General features: G+C 40.8%; 1 protein-coding gene across 1 annotated transcript in view; it reads left to right on the top strand.

Annotated features, from left to right (window-relative positions):
• The window catches only part of ALK (ALK receptor tyrosine kinase), a 970,895-nt gene that overhangs the window by 874,112 nt on the left and 79,805 nt on the right, over positions 1–16,978 (top strand). Inside the window, exons 9-10 of the mRNA XM_027850364.1 lie at positions 3,708–3,877; positions 14,516–14,747. Of these exons, the coding sequence (XP_027706165.1) occupies positions 3,708–3,877; positions 14,516–14,747 (402 nt within the window). The remainder of the gene's footprint in view (positions 1–3,707; positions 3,878–14,515; positions 14,748–16,978) is intronic.

The raw sequence follows: 16,978 nt of genomic DNA on the forward strand, positions 1-16,978 counted from the left end.
AAGGCAAAGCGAAGAAATTACCTCTGCTGCCTTCCTATTTACCCACCACTGTGGTTACTCAGCTCAAATATACTGTAAGTATCTATCTGCTCTTAAAGATTATTCTTTCTCCCTCAAACAAACTATTAACTCTCTTAATGCTTGACTGCTCGAACCCCAGGCATAAATCTCACTCTAGCAGCATTAACTTGAATTTATGGAAATAAACTCAAATACTCTAGACTTCCTCCCTTCTGGTATTTCTCTCTCCATATCAAATCTCCTGTGTGCATTTAGACAAAATGCAAGAAAGCTCTTTTTTATGCAATTCCCTAAAGTACCATAAACCAACCACCAGAGGAAGAAAAGTCTATGACTAGCCATGCCCTCTTATCTACCTCTGTGTAGACATGTGATTACAGACAGCAGTTAGGGCAGAGAAGTGAGGCTGGGGAGTTGCTCTCTATAAGAACATGCCAGAGAAACTTTCCATCAGTCTTACCAATAGGCACCAGATACTCTCAAGTTATATCATCACCAGTAAGTGTCCCAGTCCTATACAAAATGTCTCTTCCCCTCAGCAGACTTCTAAACCTATCCAGCAAGAAGCTTTTGGAACACCTTCCACCCTCTAGGTTTTACAGGGTCCCATATCGCCAATTTTCTTGCAATAGTGATATCTCTCCTCTGTCACATCATTCTTTCTTCTTTTTTTTAGTCTCACAAGTCCTTTAAGCCTCAAGGCCAGAGCAAAACTCTCTGAGGTTGAGGAGAGGGGTGAGAATTGAGGAGAAGATGCTGAAAAAACTCTTCTCTTCTCTAACTTACATGCATTTCTTGCATCTCTTGGAGACACCTGCTGGAGACCTGACCAAGACAGTACTACATATAAAGACAGAGATAGAGATAGACAGATAAACATATAACAAGGCAGCTGTGAGTATAAGGATTATATGCTATATAAATATATATATGTATATATATGTGTGTGTGTGTGTATATATATATATATATAGTATACGGGAACCGATAGAGTAATATATGACAAACAGGTAGGTTGGAACCAGGTTATGAAAGTCTTTAAATGCCAAACAAGAGTTTGTATTTGGTTCTTTGTATATCCTGTCTTCAAGATCTGTATGTTTTGCTTGAATATTTTCTTTTAGTGTTCTTGGTTTTTGCTTCTCTTCCTCTAGGTTGTCCTTTAGTTCTATGTATTTGCATTCTCAATCTATTGTTCTCTCTTCTGTCTCTTTGGTGAGGCTTGCTATCGCAAATTTAATTTTTCAATTCTGTTCATTATTTTTGATGTGCGGGACATAAATTCTGCTCTCAAAATTCTCATTTCTCTTTTAAACTACTCAGGAACAGCGTGTTATAGTTCCATGTTCTCAGATTTCCCCAGGGGCCTCTATTTCATCAAGTGTTGGATCATTTTCCTTTATTTCATAGTATTTATTCATAGATTCCTGAACTTGTTTGCTAGATCTAGAGGCCACATATCCTTCTGTTGTTATTTTCCTGTTGATTTATCTCTTTTTATTCAAGGTCTTCACTCCTTTCTCCCCCTACCCTTATTTTCCTTATCACTCGCTTTCTGACTCTCTCCCTTCTGATTGTGGTTTCATTAGAGGCTGGATCTCAAAGCATCTCAGTTTCCTCCCACACTAGGCAATTTATGGTTCACCAGCCTAGATTTCTGACCCAACTGACTTTTGAGTGGTCAGAACTGGACCAAGCTCTTTCCCTTAGGCTTGGTGGAGTGCAGCACAACCCCACCACATACACAGTGCCCTGTCCTGGTGACCTGTCCCACTCCCTCTGTTCCTCAGTTCTCTGGCCTGGCACCAGCAGTTTAGCACTTTGCAGGTTTCTGCCCTGAGAGGCTTTTGCTCCTAAGCTGGTTATTGAGACCCAAGCAAACTTCTGCAACCTGGAGCTGGGGTCTTCCTGACACTAGAAAGAGGGAAGGGAGACTGGAGTTTAGGAGTGGGTATTGATATAAGGCTATGTCATGTCCTTGGATTCACTAGTGCAAGGCTTGCCACTGGTAGCCTGGGAGGGAAAGGAAGGGTATTGAGTGAACTCAGGGTCAATAAGCATCAGTCTCTGGATTTTTGTTTTGCCCTTTTTTTAACCTTCTTTTGGATTCTAGATGTCTTAGACCATAGAAACAGCTGACGTTCCTTTATCTTTGGAGCATAATTTCTGCTTTGAGGAGATTTGGAAAGTCATGGGAATAGGAAAAAACATCTAGTCTGCCTCTTGTTGCTTATGTGATCATATTTGATCCTAAAAGTAATAGAGACTTATTAGAGTTTATTGAAAAAGTGATACAGTAGTACTTTTCCCAACCCAACACCTTGCTTGTATATATGTATGTGTTTTAGATATACATATACGTATGTGTATGTGTGTATATATATATATATATGTTTGTATATACTTATATGTGTACATACTACTGCCCCTAAAATAATGTAAGCTCCTTGAGGGCAAGACTAATGTTATTTAATATCTCTGGGTTTCAGTTTCTTCTCTATATTCTGAAGCTCTATAGCAATTACTGTCTAGACTGTGGTCTTCATATTTATTCATAATTATGTATGTATGTATGTATAAATACCCATTTATGTATAAATGAAACAATCCCTGCTCACAAGCAGTTTTCATCCTAATTAGGAGAAAGAATACATGTGGTTCAACTGCAGGACAGATGAAAAGCCCAGGAGTTCCTAGAGTAGGGGAAAAGGGTTGAGGGAACGGTGCCAGTAGAACTCTGGAAGACAAAGCAATAGGGCACATGACATATCTAGTAAATACCAAAGCAAAATTCAGCCCCAAGTTTCTTGTCCCTCCCTCCCTGCAGGAGAGGTGGGGGACTCACAGAAGCAAATGTAAATTCTGGACAATTCAAGGCATAGCTAGTGTGCTTCAGTCCGTCCTTTGAGAACTATTGAACTCAATGACCTTGGATTTGGCAATTAAGAGATCCCTGGTGATTTTGGAGAGAGCAGTTTCAGTTGAGCGGTGTTGTAGGAAGCTGGAGTGAAAAGTCTTACAGGTTATACCCGTATTAGCATCCCTTAAAGGGACATGTACAGCGGTGGTGACAAAGTCAAATAGAAATGGGGCTTACTTATCACTTAAGGGATTCAGGATCCCTTAAGTGGGCTGCATGTTGATTTAGTTTTAAAATGTGAGATTATACATATTTTATTGAATTTTATTTATTTTGTTAAATATTTCCCGATTACATTTTAATCTAGTTCCTGTATCACTTGTGAGTATGGTAGGCCACTTGTTTGACACCTCTGTAGAGAACTGCTTCCTTTGTGTATCCTTGGTGCCTAGCTCAGGTCCTGGAACATAGTAAGTTCTTAATGAGTGACTGCTGAACTGAATTTAAAATGTCTTCCAGCTCTGATATCCTTTGATTCTGTGATCTAAGGTAACGTGGCTCTCACTCCTCACCTGCTTAGTCTAAATTGATGAGCATCCAATCCAGTCTGATTCAATGAGCATTTATTAAGCACCTACTATGTGCAAGGCACCATTCTGGGTACCAGAGATATAAAGGCAAAAATGAAATAGTCTCTGCCCTCAAGGATCTTAAATTCTATTGAAAATCTTTGAGAGAAATTCTTCAGGTTTCGGTTATCAGTCGTCAATTTAGTGTTTCTTAAAGCGATAACCATTTTTCCCTCTGGATCTTTTGTTCCTTGTAGCTCCAATTCTCATGGCTCATCCATGGAGTCTTGGAAGGAAACATTACCCTGATGCTGATGGAGAACAAAACTGGGAAGGAGCAAAGCCGGACCATCTGGTACTTCGCCAACAGTGAAGGTTTGGGCATTTGGCATCGGATGGTCTTACCTCTTCCTGATGCGTCAGACAGGTTAGTATCTAGTCACCTTTTCCATTCATTCTCTATTCGTTCTTCCTAGGCAGCCATGAGGCAGAGCGCGCATCGTAATCACAATAATTTTCATTTCTGTAGCAACGTGTTTTATAAAGCATCTTCCTTCCAACAGTCCTGTGAGATCAGCTCTACTCTTGTCATTATCCCCAGCATCATAGATGAGGAAAATGAAACTCAGAGATGTTAAGTAAATTGCTCATGTGAGATCATCTTCATTTTACACAGGTGGAAACTGAGTTTTAAAGAATTGAAGTGATTTATCCATATGCTCTCAGGGCACAGATTCTATTCCAGGTCTCAAAACTACAAGTCTGACATTCTTTCTGTTACACACACACACACACATACACATGCACACACATGCACACACACATGTGTGCACACACACACACACAATATGGAGAGTCACTTCTCTCCCTTCTCAGTGAGGCTTCTAAAGCATTTTCCAAAGCACCTTCCAATACTCATGTGCATAGTCTTTGCACCTATGCTGATTGATTGAGCATTGGGGATTCCATTGGTAGAGCCAGAATGTGGCAACCCTCAGCATCCTGCCCCGAAATGTTAACAATCATGTTTTATCTCCCATGATGCTTTACAGTCTCCAGAATGCTTTCCTGCCCATCATTTCCTCTGATCCCACCAACAACCATGTGAGACAGACAGGACAATGTTATTCTATTTTTGCAGATGTGAAAACTAAATCAGAGAAATGTAACTTGCTGAAGGTGGCACAACTTGTTAGTGGTAGTGCTATAAATATGGATTACAGAGGTTTTCCTTCTCCCAGTCTAGAGCTCCTTACTGTACATCATCCTCCATGGACATTCTGTCAAGGGAGGTGAACAGAGTTCTTAGTCTTCAGAAAAGTGCCACCATCTCCCATCCTCACGTCCTTTCATTGCCATGAGACTGGGCCATCGTGTACAATCTGCTGCTGGAAGATGTTGCTTAAGAAGAAGAATTAAATTTGGGCAAGGTCATCATTCCCCTGATAGGCAAACATTTCCAATTGAATTCTTTGGATGGTTGAGTAAAGGAGACACTCATTTCTATAGAAGAGAAGATTTTTAAGAGATTGGGGAGGGAAGGGGGAGAGAAAACTGTTCTTAGTATCACATCTCTGTTATTCCCATCAGTGTCTGCATTTGGGAACCAGCATAGTCTAGAGGAAAGGATATTGGATTGGGCATCAGTGGTCCTGGGTCCACATCCTGGTCTGCTACCTCTGAGCTTTGTGACCTGGGGCAAATCACATAATGTCTCCAGGCCTACTTTTCCTCCTCTATAAAATAAAGGTTAGATTTAAACCACCTCCAGGTCCCTTCCAACTCTAAATCTGTGACTGAATGACAAACAAATTCAAATTTCCCCCTTAAAAGACCTGATTTTGAAAAATTAGAGCTCAAAGTTCAGTAATTTATTGTTGTTGTTAAGTAATTTCAGTCATACCCAACTCTTTGTGACTCTATTTGGGGTTTTCTTGGCAAAGATACTGGAGTGGTTTGCCATTTCCTTCTCCAGCGCACTTGACAGATGAGGAAACTGAGGCAAACAGAGTTAACTGACTTGCCCAGGGTCACACAGCTAGTAAGGGTCTGAGGATGAATTTGAACTCAGGCCTTCCTGACTCCAGACAAGGTGCTCTATCCACCTACCCCAAAGCTCACTATGTAGCGGTTTTATTGGACCCCTGGCTTTTGAGAAACACGCTGAATTGGGAAGTTTAGCAACTTTTATAATCACTCCACATCTCAGCAATTTATGTAGGATCCTTAATTGTTAAGACTCTTCCTCTGTGCTTCATGGATAGATACTGCCATTTCCAGTCTGAGCTATACTGAGAAGCAGAATGCTGTAGTAGAAAGAGCTCAGACTTCTCTGAACCTCAGTTTCTACGTCACTAAAATGGGATTAATAATGGAGGCAGAGTAGTATAGTGAAAAGAATATTGGATTTGGAGTGAGAGATCATGGGTTCAAATCCCAGTTTGGTCATTTATCAACCACATGATCTTGAGCAAATTCCTTAAACTCTCTGGGCCTCAGTTTCCTCCTTTGTAAAATGAGGAGGTTGGACTTAGTGAGCTTTAAGGACCCTTCCAGTTCTAGATCTGTGATTGTACTACGTGGCCTGCCAATGTCTCAGGCCTGGGGTAAGGAAAGTGGTTTTTGTAAGACTGGAAATGCCACAGAAATGTGAGCTGTTAGTACAGCTATGAGGCAGCAGGGTCATACAGCAACTAGAGTCAAAGTCAGGAAAGTCTGAGTTCAAGTCTTGTTACTGACATACCAGCTCTATGACAATGGGGAAATCATTTAACAGCATGGTGCCCTGGGCGACTCTTTAAGAATTTAAAATGAGTTGCTGATCAGCATTGATGGAGGGAGTTTCCACACTGGGATTTTCCTACACTGATTAAATCACAGCACCCAGCGGGGGATGGGGAGGGTGGGGAAGGTATTACTGGAAAATGGAGAAGACTAGTGTCCTTACAGTGGGTGCTACCCAACAACCACGTCTGATGGCAATGGGTTAATGATCAAGGGCACTAGAATCTTTAAGACTTAGTGTCCCAAGACTAATGGATTTAATTAAAAGGGGAGGGAGAAGGTTGAAGGGAAAGGAGAGAAGGAGAGAGCATTTAAGCTATCGCCGCAGATAAGTTTTTTGTTCTTAGGGATCTCGAGAACTGGGCAAACTGCCCAGGACATGAAGGCACTGCTAGTGCCCAAACGGGAGATGCTTACTGGTAGCTATGATGTAATGGGAAGAACCCAGGATTTGGAGTCCCTATGTTTGAACGCAACCACCTGTGTCTGAAACGTCAACTCTGCCGCTGATAATTGGGTGACCTAGACCAAGTCATTTTATCACTTGAAGACCCAGTTTCCTCTTCTATAAAACAAGGAGGTCAATGATCTCATAGGGCTCAGCCATCTCAAACATTGATTATTCCAATTCAAAAGAATTGAAAAGACGTTTTTTACAGGCCCACGAGTCATCTTTGGTTTGGTTTGGTTTTATTTTGAGACCAGATTTCCCCATCTCACTTAGGCTGGAGATATGACAGCCACTTACTGGCCTGATCCCAATTTATCATTTTCCCTGCTTTGACCTGCTCTGTTTCTAACCCACTATGATCCACCCTCCTCAGGCAGCTTGGCACTTTCTCAATCCTGAAAGCTCACCATATTAGCTCTGGGCTTAGTGCAGCTCAGGATCCCAGTACCCAAGTGGTCCACCAGCCTCAGCCTCCCCAGTAGCAGGGATTACAGGCACATGCCACCATGCTTCTTTCTTTCATGGCCGTGTGGAGGAGCACAAGTGAATGAGATAGTAACTCTGGTCACTCTCATCTACTGGACTGAACCATCCTGGGGATAATTAGAATTAACATGACTTGGCTTGGTGATGCCCTGAGATCTAAGAGCTATATAATCATAAGAATGGAATATCCTAATAGGCAATCAGTAGTTAGTCAACATTTATTAGGTGCTTACTATGTTCCAGGAATGGACTAAGGTACTAAATAAGGATATAAGGGAAGGCAAATTTATGGTCCCAACCTCTCAAGGAATTGTATATAGTATAGTATATATATAATATGCTATACTGTATATAATATTTATATATAGTATAGTATGTTATATATGCAGTATGTATAATATACTGTACTATATATAATATTTATATATATAGTATAGTATATTATATATGCAATATATAATATATCCTCCTATTTCTCCTATTATAAATTCCTTGAGAGGTTGGGACCATAAATTTGCCTTCCCTTATATGTATAAATATTATATATATATAATAGGAGAAACAATATGCCAACAATTATGTACATGCAAGATATATGCATGGTAAAAGGAAAGTAAACACCCTAACTGTGTGACCCTGGGCAAGTCACTTACCCTGATTGTCTCACCAAAAAAAAAAAAAAGTAAACATAGAGGGAAGTTACTAACAATGAGGGGTACCAGGAAAGACCTTCTAAAGGAAGTAGGATTTGCGCTAAGGACATCAGAAGGTGGAAACAAGGAGGAAGAGCATTCCAGGCATGGGAGACAGCCAGTGAAAAGGTCTGAAGTCCAGATATGGAGCATCCTGTTCAAGAAATAACAAGAAAGTCAATGTTGCTGGATCATAGGTTGGAAGGGTTTAAAGCCAGAGGATTTTATATTTGATTCTGAAGGCAATAGAGAGCTACAGGAATGGCTCATATTGAGTTGGGGAGTGCCATGGTCAGACCTGTGCTTTAAGAACGTTACTTTAGCAGCTGAGTGCAGAATGAATTAAAATGGGGAGAGGTTTGTTGCAGAGACACTGGCCAGGAAGTTGTTGCAATAGTCCAGATATGAGGTGATGAGAGCTTGCACTCATCAATTGGTTGTGTGAACAGAGAAAAGGGGACATGTACGAGATAGAAATGACAAGAGTTGGCAAAAGACTAGCTATGTGGGCTGAGTGCAGATGAAGAGTCAAAATGGTGCTGAGGGGCAGGTAGGTGGCACAGTGGATAGAGCACCAGTCCCAGAGTCAGGAGGACCTGAGTTCAAATCAGGCCTCAGACACATAACACTTACTAGCTGTGTGACTCTGGGCAAGTCATTTAACACCATTGCTTAGCCAAAAAAAAAAAAAGGTGCTGAAGGTGCCAGCCTCGGTGACTAAGACAACAATGGTGCCCTCCACAGTGAGAAGACAGGCTCAAGCAGAGTCAGTCTTCAGAAATTTTGTTTCCATAGTTTGTGGTACAAATCAACATCAGTAATTGATTCCACAAAAAAAAAAATGATGCTGGGCAAATGACTGGGCAGTTGGTTGTATAATAATATGTCTCTCTGCATAAGCACTAAGCAGACTGATGTTCTGACAAATGAACACCATGGGGGCCCAAGTGCTGGGGAGGCTTTGACCCAATTTTTGACTCTGCTGATTGGCTGACCATCGCTTTCAGGTGGTGTGTGCAGTGTTACTACAAATGGGGCTTCATTATAAAGTATTAATGATGTTATCACAGAATCATATTGGTTAGGGCAGCATTCTGTAGGATATGCCTGTATATACCAGCTTTTGGAAGCATTCCAAGATGTCAGAAGAAGCAAGTAGAGTGGTATTAAAATATAATTAAATACCACTGGACTCAGTGGCAGATAACCTTGGTTCATATCCCAGCTCCATGGCTTACAACTACATGACCTTAGGAAAGTTAGTTAACCTTTCTTGGCCTCAGTTTCCTTATCTATAAAGGGAGGAGATTGAACTAGAAGACCCCTGAGGTCCTTTTCAACTCCAAAGCTATGATTCTGTTAATTAGAAGAGAATAATACAAAGATCTTAACATTGAAACAAACGATACTCTCTCAAATTATTCAGGAATTAATAATCATGTGTTGACTGAAAAGTATGGCTGATTCACATCAATGGCACTCCAAGCCAGCTGGGCTGCTGCTTAATGCCTGTAAATGTAACTAGAGGTAAATGACCAGGGCAGCTTTCTCCCAAAGAACCCTGATTTTTAGGGTGCAAATATTTTAAATAATTATTTTAATTACATTATTTTGAAATTTGTTACTGATAGCAGTTGCATTTCTTCAGGATGTAAAAACTAATTAGCAAGAATAATTCAGTGAAATGGGAAGCTACCAGAAACATGTTTCTTCTCTGCCATTGGAGTTGCTCCCCACCAATTAAATGCCTCACTGATCTGGCCCCACTCAGGTACTTTCCCAGGAGTGACCTCCCCAACAACACTCTCTATTTCCTTTGCTTGGGGCACTGTCCTAAGGTCTCTCTCCCCCTGGCTGATCTGAAGATGCTTTTACTGCTGCCTGCCCCTGGGGCCAGTTTATGCTGCTGGCCCTGAGTGACAAAATTGCAATTATGTTTTCTATTAATGCTCTGAGAATAGTGTGAAGCTTGCAATAATGCACCAATGGCCACTTCTCATACTAATAATACTTCACATTTATTGAGCCTTTTGGGGTTTACAAGTTTCTTTCCTCACTCTGCTTTTCCTACCCACTTACAATAATAATAATATTAATATAATATTATCCTTATTTTATAGATGAGGACACTGAACATAGCAAGTGTCAGGTCCATATTCAACCCCTGATGTTATATTTCTATTTATCCTTTAAACTTATCTGGTTATCAATTTCCTGTGGACTTAAAATGAGAATTGTCCCAAAAAGGAGGGAGATAGTGACATAGCCTCCACATCCTTCTCTCCCCTTAAGATAAGATGGCCTATGTTTCCCCAGTTCTCTCAGGAATAGTGGAGAGAGAAGTTGTTGAGAGAGAGAGACAGACAGAAAGACAGAGAGACGGACAGGCAGGCGGACAGACAAACAGACGGATGATAAGGAAGGAGGCAATTTAGAAAAGAAGAGAAGACACAGAGATGACCAGATTCACTTTCAGAGAAGGTGACCTATCCTCAGCCTGTGAAGAGTCCCTGCCTCTCTCAAGAACTGTCACCCCCAAGGTGTTGAACAATTGATGTCTTTTGTGAAACCGAACAAGAAAGAAATTGGAACTTCCTCTTCATAGAAACCTGTCCTAACCCTCCCTATACCCATGGCACAAATTACAAAGATTTTTTTCTTTTAAAAAAGTATCCTCAATATAGAAAGAGAGGCAGTGGGACATAGTGGATAGAGAGCTGGCCTCAGATTCAGGAAGGAAGGAAGAAAGGAAGGAGGGAGGAAGGAAGGAAGGAAGGAAGGAAGGAAGGAAGGAAGGAAGGAAGGAAGGAAGGAAGGAAGGAAGGAAGGGAGGAAGGAAGGGAGGAAGGAAGGAAGGAAGGAAGGGAGGAAGGAAGGAAGGAAGGAAGGAAGGGAGGAAGGAAGGAAGGAAAGAAGGAAGGATGAAGGGAGGGAAGAAAGGAAGGAAGGAAGAAGGGAAGGAAAAAGGGGGGAGGGAGGGAACAAGGGAAAAGAGGGAAGAAGGAAGGAAGGAATATTTATTAAGTACTTATGAGGTATCAATCACTTTGTGCTGAGGATACAAAAACAACAGGGCTCATGTCCTATCTCTAACACATACCAGCTGTGTAATCCTGGTCAAACTGTTTAACCATTCGGTGACTCGAGCAGTTTCTTAATACTGTAAAGTGCAGAGAAGTTCAAGGAATGTTATAATAGGGAAAGTTCCCCACAAGTAGCTCCCTTTATCAGTGAAATCACAGGTTCATTAAAAACAAATGCTAGAAACTTACATTCTCTGAAAACAGGTTTGGTTTGTTCAGGGTTTTTTTAATAGTCATTTGTAGCCAGAGGGGTTGCAAAAAGGAGATGTGTACAACTATTTTTCATCAGATGGCAATCCTCTCAGTTACCCATCTTAGAGATTCTCTCTCTCTTTTTTTTGTCTGCTATTCCATCCTCCATGTAATCATCAAAATAAAACAGAAAGCTGACCATATTGCTCCCCTTCCCAAGAAACTTCAATAGCAACTCATTGTTTCTACGACAAAATAGGCCATCTTATTTGAAATTTATTTTATGTTGTCGTTCGGTCACTTTTTAGTTGTGTCCAACTCTTTCTGGCCCCATTTGGGATTTTCTTGGCAAAGATATTGGAGTGGTTTGCCATTTTCTCCTCCAACTCATTTTACAGATGAGGAAACTGAGGCCAGCAGGGTTAAGTGATTTGCCCAGGATCACACAGCTAGTAAGTATCTGAGGCCAGATTTAAACTCATGAGATGAGTCTTCCTGACTCCAGGCCCTGCACTATATGCACTGCACTACCTAGCTGGAATTTAAAGACCTTCATAATCTGCCTCCGGCCCACCTTTCCAGATCTGTTTTACATACTCCCCCTCACTTCAGCCTCTTGCATTTTGGCCAAGCTGACCTACATACTGCACCTCTTATACAACATTCCATCTTTCCCCACTCCAGGCCTTTGATTGTCCCCAGTGCCTGGAATGCTCCCCTTTCCCTTTCCAAATGAGCATTTAATTCATCTTCACCTAATGGAATCCTCAGCTTCTTTCAGGGGTCAGTTCAGGTGTCACCTGTTACATCATTCTTTCCTGATGGCCCCCAACTAATAGGAGCCCACCTTCCCCTCCCCAAAACATATTGTAGTACTTCATATATACTTTGTAATTACATATCTGTATACAGGTAGAATCCCTTCACTAGAATGTAAGTTCCTTGAGGGCAGGGACTGTCTAAATTTTGTCTTTGTATCACCAGCACCTACTATGGCGCTTTGTACACAGTAGGAACATAATAAATGCTTGTTGAATCAAACTGAATTCCCTCTAACTAAATTAAGTCTTCATTTTCTCTAAATGAAGGACTGTTCTCAGTGGAAGTGCTAACTTCCAGTATCTTTGAGAGGAAGACCCATGTATTTCTGTTTTCACACATACTTTATATCCTACTTAACAAAATGTATCATTGGGCAAGTTACTAAACTTCCCTGGGCCTCAGTTTCCTTATCTTTAAAATGTGGGCATTAGGCTAGATGTATCCTGAGGTCTCATATGATCTCATAACACTATCCTAAACTGACAGATGTAGGCTTTCCTGCAAACGTACAGGGTGGAAGCCTGTTGAATACATCTTATCGTTACATGGATGAGGAATATACCATAGGCCAAATCACGTGCTATATGTAAAGCACAGCAACCTTGGAGAAGCCAAAAGAAAAAGGCAAGCTTTGGACATGACTATGAGTTCCATTCCTATTATCATAGTGACTAAAGATGAAAGTCAGTCAAAAAACACGTATTTAGCACATACTACGGGGATTTGGGTGTTGTTTCAGTTGTTCCAACTCTTTGTGACCCCATTTGGGGTTTTCTTGGCAAAGATACTGGAGTGGTTTGCTATTTTCCTTTTCTAGCTCATTTTACAGATGAAGAAACTGAGGCAAACAGGGTTAAGTGACTTGCCCAGAGTCACACAGCTTTTAAGTGTCTGAGACCAGATTTGAACTCTGGAAGCTGAGTGTTCCTGACTCCAGGCCTGGCATGTTGTCCTCTGCCACCTAGTTGCCCCCTACTACACAGATACAAAGACCAAAATAAAACAAAAAACTTCAAGGGACCTTAGAGGTCATTCAGTCCAACTCTCTTGTTTTACAAATGAGGAAACTGAGTCACAAGGTGATCGTGACTTAAGATCATAGATTTAGACCTGGAAGAGACCTTGGAGGCCATTTTATTGCAACATTTTACAGATGAGGAAACTGAGGCCCAGAGAAGTTAAATGACCTCCCCAAGGTCACATAGGTGAGTGACAGAAGCAAGATTAAAACCCAGGTCCCCTGGCTTAAAATCCTGTGCTCTTTCTACCACATCAAGCGGCCTGAAACTAACGTTATTAAGAATTTTGATCTGATCTCTCTCTCTCTCTGTCTCTCTCTCTCAATCTTTCTCTCTCTCTCTGTCTCTCTCTCTCTCACACACACACACACACACACACAAACGCACACACACACGCCCTATTTGTAGAGTTCAAGTCTCATCTATCTGCAACAGAATCCCCACCAGTGCCAGGCACCATCAGTAATGATATTATATATTCTCTTTATACCCATACTTTTTTCTGGAGAGTTAGCTTTCAGAGGCTCATTCATCCACATTTGGGTGAAGTATGTATATAGCCTGCAAGAGTCATGGACAGACCTCTCTTTATAAAACCAATAAAAGTGCCCAAAAAGTTGTGGATAAATTAAGTTATATGCTGAATCACATTTTAAAGGTATGGGGGAAGTTTGATATTGAATAGAATCCTGTTGGGGGGGTGGCCTTTTGTAAAGCAAATAACAATAATATTTATGATGCCATTTATACAGGACTTTAAGATTTACAAAGCATTTCATTTGATCCTCACAACAATCTTGGAAGGTGGGTGCCATTCTTATTCCTATTTTACAGAGGGGAAAGTTGAGACGCAGAAAAGTTAAAGGACCTGTCCTGGGTCAAACAGCTAGTAGGTATCTGAGGCGAGATTCAAACTGAGGTCTTCCTGACTCCAAATCTAACATTCTGTGTACTGTACCACAACCCTTATTTATCTTTCTGGCTTTGTAAACACAGATGGTAAGAGGTACCTTGGTACAGGGGAAAGAACATTGATCCTGTAACAAGAACATGGATTTAAATCCTGCTTTTGATAGTTGCCTGTGTAACTCAAGGCAAGTCACTCAATGCCCCGGGACTCAGTTTCTTCATCTGAAAAATGAAGTGGTTGAATTAGTTGACCCTAAGGTCCCTGCTATCTCTAGACCTATGATTTTATGTTCTAGATTTTTCTCAGGTTGGATTTGCTTCAAGGCAGGGTACACTGAGTCCTTGCTGCAAAAACTTCTTTAATCGTGCCCCCTTTGAGGGTTTGGTATACTGAGCACCAAGCCTCTTAAAGCTCTGCAGTACATGCAGAAGAAAGAGATATGGTTTCCCTTCCATCCCGTGGACACCCACAAAGGAAAGGCAAATGTATCCATTGGGATAACAACAGCCGACATTTATAAAACTATTTACATCTATGATCTCATTTGAACCTCTCAACAAAACTCGGAGAGTTGATGCTACAGATATTTTTACCCCTATTTTATGGACAAAGAAATCAAGACTCAGACGAGGGAAATGGCTCGCCCACGGTAACACAGCCAGTCAGCTTGGGAGGAGCCTGGGTCTTATCTGCCTTCAAATACAGTGCTCTCTGAACTTCTCCGTGGTACCAGTGGAAGCAGAGAAGAGATCTTCACGTGAGCTACGGGGCCAGTCTCTTGTTAAGAAGTTTCATCTAATAATCTTCAAGGCTCCCAGAAAGGTTAGCCTGGCTTTTCAGAGCAACGGAAACAAAGCCGTAAGAGACTAAAATGATTCTAAGTCACTTCCCCATGAGCTACTTAATTGATCATTGGATCCTGGTGTTTGAAATGGAAAGGACCTCAGAGACTATTGGGTCAAACTCCTTCGTTTAACAGATCCAGAAATGATCCAGACAAGTTAAGTGGTTTGCCCAAAGTCACACAGCTACTAAGTAAGAGAAGAGGGATTTGAATTCAAGTACTTTTACTCCAAAACCAGTGCTCTTTCCCCTGTACCACGCATGGTAGCTTCCAAAAGTTGCCGTCTTCCTCATGCCCCAAATCAGAGTCCAACATTGTCAGATATATGAGCAGTTTTGTGGACCAGATGGAGGATTAAGGCTTAGATCTCCTATCTGTGTGCAAAGTGGTGTTTCAGAAGAATGAATGTGACATCTCTATATAAGATAGTTTAGGGAGGCAGGCTGGATACCAGGGGACCAGTTTGCTATTTCTATAGTCCAAGTGTGAGGTGATAAAGGCCTGAACTAGTGATGTAGCAGTGGATGGGTATGGGAGGCAGAAAGAAAAAAAAATGGTTAAGACTTGGCTAAGTTGGAGAAATTAAGAGGGTAAGCTTGAAGGATGTCTCCAAGGCTTCAAACCTGAGTGACTAGTATGGCAGGAATGATAATAAGTATGGCCTCAAATATGCTGATTTTAACGTATGATGGGATAGATTGTTGTTGAGCTGTTTTCCAGTTGCGTCTGACCCTTTGTGACCACAATTGTGGTTTTCTTGGCAAAGATACTGGAGTAGTTTGCCATTTCCTTCTCCAGTTCATTTGCCAGATAAGAAAACTGAAGCAAATAGTTAAGTGACTTGCCCAGGGTCACACATCTAGTAAGGATCTGAAGACAGATTTGATCTCAGGAAGATGAGTGTTCTTGACTCCAGACCCAGCACTCATGTCCACTGTACTACCTAGCTGTGTAGGACACATCAGTCTAAGTATACACCAGACAATCCAACTGAATCCCTATAGAGATGGAGATGTGTGGATCATCTGTATAGACATAAGAGCTGAGACCAATGTAGAGGTGAAATCTGAAAGTGCATTTGTAAGACTTTTCTTTGGAAAGCTGAACTCCTTTTCCCATTGAAACAGTATCACAAATAGTGATGATACTCCCAGCCTAGCTGACAAAAGTCTATTTAACCCACACCGTCCCTGAAATACAGCATTGAAAAGGGTTTTTACACTGCTATAATAATAATTAAATATTTAAAATTAAATTAATAATTTTTGTTTATCTTAAATGCTGATGCTTGAGGAAAATAGACTAGAGGGAGCCTATAGAAACTTTTGTGTTAATTCTAAGAACCAGAATTCTGAGCACTCTCAGGCTTTGGAGAGGTTGTAAGAGCAATTGTTTTATTTTGACTTTTTCTAATTACAGAAAGAGGCACTGTGGCATACAGTAGTGTGCAAATTACTTGGTGTAAAAATAATTTTGATATGGCTTCATTTTGTGAAAGCAAGTGTCATGCATGTATATTTTTACTGAAATGAGACTGACTAAAAATAAAGAACCTTGACCAGATAATCTAGATTGAGCTGGTTTCCCCACCTTTAATTAGTTCTCTTTCAGTTGAGCACTGGATTTTGTGGCATACGTGTTTCACTACTCTCTTTTGTTGTAATATTAATTCTATGATTTTTGATGTATAGATATAACTTCAGGAAAATGTTCAAAAGTTGTTACTCTTAAGGAGTACACTTCAATGACTGTTAAAGAAATTGCGGCAACTGTTGGATGTGAGGACGTCAAGCATCTCAAGAATGATTTAAACCTCCAATGACATTTACATCAGTCATATTTAAATGCAAAAAGAAAGAGTAGCCAAAAAACAATGCTAAAAGATGATAAAGTATTACTGTGAAACAGCCTAATTAATCATTAGAAAGCAAGCAAAGACCTACAGAAGGCTCTGACTGCTGAAGTGGTTGTTATTGATTCCTCTACAGTTAGGCTTCTTAAAATTATAAGAAAAGGTGGGGCAGCTAGGTGGCACAGTGGATAGGGCACCAGGAGGACCTGAGTTCATATCCAGCCTCAGACTCTTGAAATTTACTAGCTGTGTGACTCTGGGCAAGTCACTTAGCCCCATTGTCTAGCCCCCCAAAAAATATAAGAAAAGTGAGAAAATGAGTTTATTTTTTTAAAAAAAGAAGCTGCTAATTATTTCAATGAAGTGAAAGTGACTGTCATTGGCAAGACAGTA

The sequence above is a fragment of the Vombatus ursinus genome, unplaced genomic scaffold (assembly GCF_900497805.2).
Source record: "Vombatus ursinus unplaced genomic scaffold, bare-nosed wombat genome assembly UNPS02009062.1, whole genome shotgun sequence".
NCBI lineage: Eukaryota > Metazoa > Chordata > Mammalia > Diprotodontia > Vombatidae > Vombatus > Vombatus ursinus.